General features: G+C 36.1%; 1 protein-coding gene across 1 annotated transcript; it reads right to left on the reverse strand.

Moving 5' to 3' along the window:
- Positions 1 to 667: 667 nt before the first annotated feature.
- On the reverse strand, positions 668 to 10,129 carry LOC109092348 (alpha-soluble NSF attachment protein). The gene is given in 13 exon segments (XM_042754231.1): positions 668 to 751; positions 1,685 to 1,735; positions 1,738 to 1,755; positions 1,862 to 1,966; positions 2,419 to 2,503; positions 2,863 to 2,939; positions 3,209 to 3,286; positions 8,430 to 8,476; positions 8,590 to 8,706; positions 8,935 to 8,967; positions 8,970 to 9,013; positions 10,015 to 10,091; positions 10,094 to 10,129. Coding segments are annotated over 13 exon segments (837 nt in total). The 5' UTR covers positions 10,115 to 10,129.
- Positions 10,130 to 11,717: the final 1,588 nt, after the last annotated feature.

The raw sequence follows: 11,717 nt of genomic DNA on the forward strand, positions 1-11,717 counted from the left end.
AACACTCCATCCCCCTTTTTGGGGAGTCAATAAAAAAAAAAAAAAAGTCACACTAAAAAATCACACTGTACAGTCCTTCTTTTACTATCTTTCACCACCATATCTCAAAAATAAAAAAAAAAAAAAAAAAAAAAAAAAACAACAACAAACTGGTAGAGAATTTCAAATCATTTTTCAAGTTTAGCCTATGCAGGAATCAGCAAAAAAAAAAAAACAGGCGCACAGAATACAAGGTATGGTATTTCTGATGAGAATAAAAATACATATGCCACTAATAAAGAATTGAACAGAATGAACAAAGGCTTTTTGAGCTCAGTAATATGGGTGCTCTGTGTCAGCCCGAGCACAAGGCATTTCTGAAGCTTGGTGTGCACAGCACCCTATAATATTACTGCAGCTGGTTTCAGCTCTCAAGCAACACTCCCTCAAATCCCATTTAAACAACCAGCCTTCCTTTCTTTAGTGTTCTCTGAGGTGTGGACGAACGAGCCATATCATAGAGAGATAAATAAAGCAAATTAAGGCACTGAGAGTTGAGTTGGTAGTAAAAGAGCGAGATGGCAATAACCGACCATCAATGTTACATCTGAAGTCACGGTGTTAAAGGCACGAGGCAGAGCAAGTGGCAAAAGGGAGCAGAAGAGGATCTTAGCGAAGGTCACTTTCATCATCTTGTAAGGATTTCTTGATACGAAAGCAGCATGGTGGTGAGCCACTGATCCAGTCGTGAGATGGTGTCATACTCTTTTACCTGAAAGATAGAGAGAGAAAGAACAGTGGAAATGATGAAGAGCCCTGCTATTGTGTCTCTGAACTGATGTGACAGCCATTGACAGGCATGTCATGTGGGTAGCTTAACTCGTTTTTAGTGAAACTAGGAAGCTATGGTGAAACAATGCTTCTAGTGATATGAAAATTGTTTCAATAAGCAACAGACAGGGCAAGCAAGTGCATTGTCTTACACGCATCAGTATATGCATCCAAGTTCTGTTCCTCAAAGGCATCTAAAAGTTTCTGTTAAAAAATGAAAAAAAGAGACATTTTAAGCACATAATTCATCCAATCATCCGTCCGTCAGAACCACAGTGTGTTGCTGGTACCCAACACATCCCACATACAGAATGGTCTATTCACAATTCTTTCACTTTACTGGCATTATTATTTTAGACAAATGAGAATAAACTCTCTCAGCAGGTATCATCATTGCACTTTCATATCACTGAATTCAAAATTACATCTAGAAGCATGCCATCAGGACAAGGTATACAAAACTGGTTTGCTTTGTCAATTAATGATTCACCTCAAAATTGCGGAAAATAGCATGTTTTTACAAGCTAAAAATACAGCACCCTCAATGACTTAGGATCAAAAATTACTACTTTACACTATATAAAAAACTTTGATCAGCCATATTAAAGTTGTATGGATACTTTAAAATAAATTAAAAACATAAGAAAAAATTAATGAACGAAAACAAATTCATAAATAGGAATAACTAATGATTACAAAAGAAGAAGTTTAAGTTAAAAAAAATGTATTACAGTTATTTAAATAAAAAAACTTAGGTTTTAGGGGTGTTTGTTCAATCATCAGGATAAGCGTAATGACATTTTCAAAATAAAGAAACACATTAAGTTGTGGTCATTTTATTGTGGTCATTTTTTGATGCTGAGATCCAGCTAACTTGACCAAATTTGCATTCACGTGAATCTGAAAAGGCTGGAAAACATTTCCTCAATACTTCTGGACGGCAAGCTAGAAGGGAGACATCAAGGACAAGGAATATGAAAGGGAACTGCAAACGACAGCTGTTTTCCCATCAGCATGTTTAAAGATGTGGTTCTTGTGGCAGGTTTCATACCTTAGCATTCAGCATGTCCACACAGAAGTGACAGAGAGCTGCCTTAAAGAAATAGTCCTTTGCACTGTATTTCAACAGAGTACTGTCCATTGCATGTGTTGCGACCTGGAATCCCACCAACACAAAAAAGAAACAACCAAATCTTTTCATGTGCAATAAATAAATAAATAAAAAGTTATATGCAACTTTTGGTGTTCAAGCGACTGCACTTGACTGAAAGTGACTGATATTTGACCCGACAGAGAAAATGCCTGATAGGTTAAAGATTCTATTTAAGCTTATATTTCTTTCACGAGTTCAGCCTTTTCCTCTACTGAAATTCATTAAAAAAATAGCTGATTGCCTTGCTAAAAAAATCAAACTCTTTCCATGTGCAAAAAAAAAAAAAAAAAAAAGAAGTGTATGTTCACTCATAACAGCTACCATTATCTACATTTCCAAATTAATGTTTGCTACACATGGAGGAAAAATATTTCTGTTTAAACACTGATGACCTTCATATGGGACCTCCTAGGCGATCAAGTGTACTGAAACCAGACTGACATAGTTTTGTTTACCTGTTCATAGATCTCAATGGCTTTAGGGTACTGCTCCAGTTGAGCTGCGTAGGTGGCAACTTTGAGCAGGCATTTGTTGGCAGAGCTTTGACATCAGAGAAGAACAGACAGATTAGAAACTGTTCTAGGTCATTACTCAGGTATGATTAAGGAAAGTAACTCCACTCCAAAAAGATCATGTGATAATGAATAATAGGGTCATGTGTCAATTATGCTGCTGCAAGGCAGTATATCTCAGTGTGTGGTACGGTAAATGTGAAAATGTGAGAGGGGGGCAAAGGTCTTTGCCTTCAGCAAACATGCTTGCTATGCATTACGTACTGATATTGTAATCAAAACCATTCACAGGAGAAGACCTGATTTCTACTGGTCGTTTCTGTATCATCATTTAGGATTGATAAGTCTTGAACACTAGGAGTAAAAACAGCTTTAAAACCATCGTACCTGTGGACTCCTCGCCCTTTATAATAGTCTGCTGCCTGTTCAAAGTGAGCTAGGCCTAAGGAAAAGGTTATAAAGTACTTTGATTAAATTATGGAATAAAAATGATAGGTCAGGGTTTTCAAATCTGTCCTGGAAGACCCCCAGCCCTGCACATTTTGTATGTCTCCCTCATCAATCACACCTGATTCAACTCATCAGCTCATTAATAGAGACTGCAAGAACTAAATTGGGTGTGTCTGATAAGGGAGACATACAGAATGTACAGGGCAGGGTCCTCCTGGACAGGTTTGAAAACCCCTGTTTTACAATAGAAAATAATCAATCATTGTGACAAAAGAAATCTGACCTTGTCAATGTCCACCAGTTCGGTCTCATAAATTTCAGCAATGGTGACGTGGTGTTTTGCTGCGATTGTAAATCGACCCTACAAGATGAGACACACAAAACAACCAGCATCAATATACAACAACAATGCAACAATGTCTTTCATAATGGCTCAGGAAGTGACTAGTTACAGGGTTCACACAGATACTTTAAAATTAAATTCAAGGACTTTCCAGGTCAATACCCTCAAATTCAAGGACTTAATCAGGGTGTCTACAGATATGAACAAGTTAGATTTAAGACTTTTAAAGACCTTTTTAATACCACCTATATGAAATTTAAGACCAAACCTCTGATGGAAATCACATTATTTTACATACGTATAATGTAATATTTAATTTGTTAAATGTAAAATAATAATAATAATAATAATAATAATTACGTGATTTCGGTCGCTTTTAAGTTCCCTGACTCACTGCACGTTTTACGTACAATGTCAACGGACAACATAGTAGAACATCATCAATGGAATTAATAAACCAACAGGCAGGACCAATCTATTTTTATTTTTTATTCTCTTAAACGCATCATTCTGTTACATGTTCTTACAACATTTCAGCCGAATATTAATTATAAATGTTAATTATATGTGTTCATTACCCGTCTAGCAATGTGTGTTTTATGTTGAAATATACTAAAAATCAGTTTTGTGTCTTTTCAAATCTTCTACAGAGTGTTATATTTTTCGAGTTGACTTTATGTTTCACGCTTCAGAAATATGGCATTATTTCTGGTAGGGAGCATAGTGAGTGGCGATGCTCCCTAGTTTATGCGGTGCATTGGTGGGATTTTTTCAGGGAGCGAACATTACAGTGCACTGGAAGGATTTTGTGATTGAAACCAAGATTTCTGGTGGTGTAAACAATTTATTCTGAAGCAATATTTTATCTGTGTTCTGTCGGCTTTTACATTTATCTGCATATTTTTGATATTAACCTCAGGATGTTATTTACTTTTATAAAGGCCATTTTTTAAAATGTATTTTTTTAAGGTATGCATCATATTTCATGTCAAACTCTTACAATTGATCAATAGACTCAATTACACAAAGGCTGTTATCAAACAAATTAATTTTGACATTGCACAACTACAACTGCATTAATGTTATGAGATGAATGTTTTAAATGCTATTTTGAATATACAAAATGGAAATGTTGCGGGGAAATACATACTTTTAAAAATACTAACCCCGCCAGTAGGTGGCGGTAAGTCAATGAGTGAGTCTAGTGACTTATTGGTCACTTCATAACGTTACGGTTGAATCACTGATGGCAGATGGGGCTATTCTGACGATGTCTTTCATACTTTTCTAGACCATGACAGTGTATTTTACTTGACAGTCAATGGGAAAGTCACAAGCCTCCCAGTTTTCATTCAAAATATCTTAAATTGTGTTCAGAAGATGAACAAAGCTTTTACTGGTTTGGAACGAAATGGGGGTAAGTGATTAATGACAAAAGTTTCATTTTGGGGTGGAGTATCCCTTAAAAAGCGAATTAGTAGACCAATCGTTAAAAAACACTGATTCATTCTAAAATGAAGTTAGGTTTGTAAACAAGGAAATTATTTGACCTTTAAACAACACTGACACTCATGCAGAGCTCATTCCCCCGCTTGTCCCGGTAACGGGAAATCCATTTAACCATCGAAAGAAATATTAATAAGTTATGCTTTCCTCCTTCAGATTGATTGTTATCCCACATGAATATATGATTGACCTCAGGGTGAGCAGTATTTCAGATATACATGTATTTAAACTACATATTTGAAAAACAAGGATACTATTTTGTATTTTAAAAGCCTTTGGCAACAATCAAATATAATTTGTATTTAAAAACATTTAAGATTAGTGTTTTTGTCATTTCAAAATACATAAAATACTTTTGTGCCAGTCAACCTCTTTATCAGGGTGCTGATTTAGTTCAGACACACCCCCTCTCCCCAACCCCAACTCTATTCAAGCATGGGGGTGAGCGACTTTTCTGGAATAAGATAAGGCGAGGATGTCATGGACAAATTAACATGTTGATTAAAGTTCAAATAGTGCATCATTCAGATTTGTCTTCAGTTAACATGAAAGAATAAAAGAGCACTGACAAGGGGGAAATAGCGTTAGCCAGTCGGTTTTTAATAGTTAACTGGTAGTGGTTTGTTCTTTAACTAGCTTGTCAAATAACTGCTCGTTAGGGCTTTTGCTAAATCATTAACATATATAGGCCTGCTGGGGTAAGCAAAAATATATCTGTACAGCTTTCAGTGGGCAGGAATTATTGGAACGTTGGTAGTGGAAAAGGAAGCATGGATTAATGAGTAATTGAATGTGATGTGCTTGGTGCAATTGCACTTATTAAAAGTGTGCATATGTATGTGTCCTCTATAGATTCAGTGGTTGGAGTTGGGTTAATACTCCTTGACAAGTTCTCTTGCTACTTTCTGATTATGTTTCTGGCTACATTTTAAAAATCAAACCATAATGATCATTTAATAATTGTTGTAATGCTAAAATGTTTGTTTTCAACTTCCAAATAGGTGTCCAGTGATTGATAAATATTTGATTGCTGAATATTGCACCCTAGCTGTTTAGTAGGATCATGATTTTGCATACCATTGCATGAATAGATGCTTGACACATATTATTATATTTATGATTAACAATCAAATTATTAATTAGTTAGAAACTAGTTGCTATGAATACAGTTTCTTCTTATGAATGACTTGTTTGTCATTGTGTCAGTGTTGTGCTGATGCAAAGTAGGTCCTTCATTACCAAACACCAAGTTACTACTGTATATTAGGACAATAATGAGTCATTCGCAAAACTGTTAAAACATTAAAACTGTTGGTTACTTTAAAAACTAACCTTCATTTGGGAGAACACTGGGATATGTGATATTTGATCTGTAATTGGTTGCATGTCAGATTTATTGCATGACTCGGGCAGAGAAAAGCTTTTGCTATCCAGAACATTGTTTACGTAATCAAGTGTATTGAGTGTATTGAGTGTATTGGTGAAGGGATAGATCAACAGGCCATTTGTGCCTCGTTTTCACCCAAAAATTACCCGGAACCAGTTGTACCAGGAACTTGTTTCCCCAGGAACTTTTTTCATCCCAGACCTGTTGTTTTCTGCATTTCCTCCGCGGTCAAAAGTACCGTGAAGATTAGACAAATAGTCTGGTGACGTAGGTCTGCATGCGTTTCTCAATACAAAGTACGCAAATTTCGGACTTGCATCCTCGGTAGTTCAGACTTTGCGAGTTCGACTCAGGAGTGTGATCTCCTGTGGATGCGATGACAAGTTCGGTAATTCTGCAAAAAGCAGCGTACTTTGATAACATCAGTCAGCTCTCCTTGGCTACTGCAATTTTCCTCACTGTATATTTACTATAAGACTAAATATAAACACCACTGCCTCCTTTCGTGGGAGGGTTCGTTTTCATTTAAACATATTGATAGCTGCAGAAGTGTAGTTCAGGGAAATGTGTATATATAGCCTACATTACAATTGAAACTAAATATTATATCAAACAGGATGCCTCTTTTTTATTTTCATTTTAACATATTAAGTATTGATTAACTGGAATAAAGACCCCCCCCCCAAGATTACCTGTTGATTTACCCAAAACAATTATATTTTATGCCTAACCACTAAAGAGACATCAGAGCCAGCGGCAAAGCTCAGAAGGACTAGCCGAGTCGAGACTGCTCTCGGCGGGTACATGAGCACTGAGCTCCCGCCCACATTTTAACATAGGTGCTGTCTTTATAAATAAACCGCAGATTTGAGTTTTAAAAACCCACTACATTATCACCCTGAAATACTTTTAAAACTATGTTTTCATGACATAGTAACAGTAATATCTTTGAAAAAGGATCAGAATAAATGGTAGTTGAAATCACAATCAATGCGTGAATTGAATCAAACCAATCAGTATGTTTAGCGCCCAAGTCCCGCCCCCAAAAGTTCCGGTACTACCTCGCCAGCAGGGACTTTCTGAGGGGTATTTTTTTACCTGGAACTTTATTTAGTTCCTGGGGTACACCGAGTACCAGCCCAAAGTCCCTAGTTCCTGGGTAAAGTTCCAGCGGTGAAACACGGCTTTGATGGAAGGCTTGCGAAGAAATTTCATGTTCCCTTGTTTTGTGGTGTGGCTGCTGTATTTTACACCTAAAATTAACATACTTTATTTTGATACGTGGTGTGGCTGCTGTATTTTATAGCTTAATTTGACACACTTAAAATTAAGGTATTTTGTATTTTATTTTAAAATACATTTTGATGCATCTTTGCCCAACCCTGATTGACCTGAACAATAAAAGCTGAATCACATACATGAAAATTTACAATAATGTGCATAGCACTGCAAAATGGCTCTATGGACTTCCACAGAAACAAGCGCAAAAACCATTTTGAGAATTTTGTCTTTGAACTTCTGTTTTTGCGATAGCTCTGTATATTATAGCCGTATTCGAACAGGAATTGTTTCTCTCATGGTTATGTTAGGTATTTTCAACATTTTCAGGGTTTTAGTTGGTGATTGTAATGCTGTCTGAATCCAGAATGTCAGTGTTTTTTTTCCCATCACTCGTGTAAAAATCCCCTGTTGATTTACCTGATGTTTTTTGATAAACCAAATGGAGTGGTAATAAACTCCACATCTTTGAATTTACAAGAAGAGAGAACCAGGGAACACTTTTCATAATTCAGGTGATACCATTGTAAAAGTTGATGTCATTGTAATAGGTCCAATAAATTTTATTGATTGCAACATAGATTGTAAAAATGAGGAGGACTTCTCAGCTGTCCTAGGATTAGGAGCTACTTACAACTTTGTGAATTATTACTCGCTTATAGGAGCAACTTTTTTTGTGAATACCATTTTATGAGATGCTCCTAAATTTCAGCATTAGGAGCAACTTTTTTTGTGAATACAGCCCCTGGTTAGTGCACACTAAACCACATGCATTGTGTTAGACTGCCCTCCAGTGATGCATCAAGTAATTTGCAATAATTTTTCAATTTTAACACTTGCTTTGGATATGTGAACTATTTCCAAAACAAGTTCCACCGCAAAAAGATAAAACAGATGAAAAGTGTTAAAATGATTCTGCACCACAAAAGCAGCCTCTACCTTTATTTCAGACACCATCTACAGCCCCAGAGATGTAAGAAAGACTCTTACCATGTCTGTATAGATCTCGATGGCCCTGTTCAAGCAGTTCATGGCCTCTGTGGAGAGGATGACAGACAACTGAAAAATTTCCCCCTAATTTACAACACATTGCTAATAGCAACTGGATGCTGAGAAATATAAAATCATTTTATGAAATTCGGATGAATACCTTGAGGGTCTGATTTTTTAAAGGCATTGCCAGCATCGATGAAGTTCGTGGCTGCGTCATGTTTACTCTGCATCTGCAGGTGCAGGAGCGCCGCCTGGGAGAACGCGTTTCCTGAAGCTAACAAAACACATACAACATAATGCAAATATTACGATAAATATCACAATACAAATATAATGTGCAACAGACATGCACAGCCTGCAAGCAGCAACTAAAAATTCTTTCTCGTTTAGAAATGAAGAGCATTTTGTTCCATTCACACATTTAAAATAAGAGGACAAAATAACAAGTAGATTTGTATATTGATTTTTACTATATTGATTTAAGATGAGTGTATGTCTTTACCACTCCAGTTCTTGGCCATCTTGAACATGTTGCTGCCCTTCCATACAAGTCACACGCATCCTCCATCTTTGAAGAGCCCCTAGTAAAAAAATATTATAAAATAAACACACAAAATATGATGATGATTCCTAAACCTAATCACATTCCCTAACACTTAGTAGGTTATAAAGTGTCCATGTATATGGGTCAAAGACGAGCAGTCCCATTTTGGTAATCCCATTTCCTATTCGTTATCCTGGGCTGAAGCACTTTAGTTTCAATCCATAAGAATAATCATGTTTTTTTAAAGTTTAAAGTTAAAGTGTGATAAGTGTGTCCCTCTCATCAGTTAAAATGCATTTCTATTATTTATGTTCATTTTAATTCAGTGCTTTTAACTTTTAATTTAGTGTTTTAAATGCTTTAAAGGGCAATTTTAAAAATGTGTTAAAAACATTTAAAAAAAAAAATAATAATAAATAAATAAACTTAAAAAAAATAATAATAATAAATAAATAAATAAATAAGTCAGACCGGGTTAGTTTTCCAGCATAAGCTGCCACAGTGACTGAGCTCGAGCTATGGTAATTTTGCTTTATGAAACCAAATCAAGTGAAAAAAGCCTGGCTTACCTGAAAACCTGGCTTATTTGGTAAACTTGTTTTACGAAACACGCAGGTTAATGTCAGCTGACTCTTACAGTTAACGTTACATCATCAGCTTTATGGAAGCATTACGCCAGGTCACGTGACTAGATCTCAACCTTAACAGCATACAAATGAAGTATAGATTTATACAGACCACGATATCTGTGATGACAATATTGAGGTTTATTACAATTAGTCGTTGCTCCGACTGTAATACGAACTCACATCTGGAAAAAAACCAAACTTACAGACATTTAGATGTCAATCTGGTTCAACCTCCACATCCAAACGATCTCAATCTGGCAGGAGAAATTTATTTTTTAGACCCCTTTTTCCCCACCATGATAATCACTTATATGAAGTTTGTGTATGACAGCTAACTGACTAGCATGCTAGCTATCTGCTTACCCGGGTTGGCTTGTCAGCAGAAAAAGTTAAAAGTTATAAAACTTACCCAAACAGAGAGCCAAAGAACGACTGCGAGGATTTCACTTTCTTCTCGGCTTCAGCCATGAGGGCCATGGCCCTCTTTTTTCTTTCCCGGAGTTATCCATGAATATTGTTTACAGTTTAACTTTAGCCGCCAGACTCTGGAATCCAGCCACATCAACACATCTCCGCGGAAACTTCCAACATGTCCGTCTGCCGCCTCCTTTCAAAATAAAAGTTGAGTTGAGCTTGGCCAAAAATAAAAAATACATGTAAAGAAAAACAAGAACAAAGCAATTACTAAAAAAATAATATCATATAGATATATTTGTATAAAAAACCAGAATATATATTTTTGAAATACACTGATACAAAAATAAACTTCGTTTTATATATTAATTTGACTTTTATCCAAAACAACTAAAAGTTTACAGTAAAAGCCTGACTTAAAAAAGAATAGTCAGAAAAAATCTGAAAATGAAACAGTTCAAATCTTCAAACAAAATATTTATATTATTATTTTTAAAGTTTGCATATGCATTTTATGTTTTGTATTTGTGATACATCAGGCTTTTTATGGCTCATATAGTATAAAAGTGAGAATATGGAGGTTTTCTACGTTTTATTTGGAGCAAAATTTGGTTGCAGTTGAGATTTCTTGGACAAAAAGTTAAGGTGAAACTCTGATAGCTTGTAATACAGGAGTGTATATAGAAGATGTTATAGAGTAAATATAATATAATAATATAAATGCATGTAAATATCAGTTGTCACACTATACCTCACATTAATGATTGATTAAGTAATTATATGCTTAGTTTTATGATCAAAGTGCTGTAGTTGTAATTGTTTGTTTAGTTTTAAGGTTCTGTTTTAATTCTTTTCCCTATTCCCTGTTTTGCCTGAGTGCTTCTTGTTCGTTTTTTTTTTGTTTTAGTTAAATTTGTTTCCATTGTGACTCATTACTTCTCAGTTTGTGTTCTTGGTTGTCTGTTCACGTTGGATTACAGTGGCTGTGATTTGCCTGAGCATTATCTTGATCTCCTGAGAGTTTATTATTCTGATTCATTGTTTATTAAAGTTGACTGCTGCATTTAGATCCTGAGAGACTGGATCCTTTAGATCCTTAGATCCTTAGGGAGACCCTGAATCTTAGAACTGCTTTTTACAAATCGTTGAGAAATGTGGTGAAATTAAATGTATATTATGAGGGGAAAACATGCATGCATGTAGACCTGTTGTAGGAGCCTCCCCAAAACAACATTAGGAACCTTTACAATTGCATAATAGGGGTACTTTAAGCTCTGCCATCAATGTCCTGGAAATAACCAGAACCTTGAAGACATGGTTTGGGGAGGGCTGGGATGACCATTTCTTTCCTTGCCAAATGCTGCCAGCGGGAGCTACCACCTGTTCTCTGGCACAATACATAAGACTTGCTGTTTGACTAAGTGGCTCGCCATTCACAGTTGCTGAGATGGTAGAGGAGGACACTCAGCCACACAGCCTACCCCTTCCCACTTGCATCATCTTGCCATTGCCCATCATCATTTCAGTGACCCACCTGCCTCGGAATTCCTCACTAATGCTTCCCCACTTTTCACACATTTCCGCCCACAAACCCAGGGCCAGTGCCAACCTTGTTGAAAAAAAAACAAGCAATATGCTGGTTAGGTATGTTTTGAACGATGGCTGGTGGTTTAAGCGGGTCCATAGCCCCAAATGGCT

The sequence above is a fragment of the Cyprinus carpio genome, unplaced genomic scaffold, assembly GCF_018340385.1.
Source record: "Cyprinus carpio isolate SPL01 unplaced genomic scaffold, ASM1834038v1 S000006480, whole genome shotgun sequence".
In the NCBI taxonomy this organism is placed as follows: domain Eukaryota; kingdom Metazoa; phylum Chordata; class Actinopteri; order Cypriniformes; family Cyprinidae; genus Cyprinus; species Cyprinus carpio.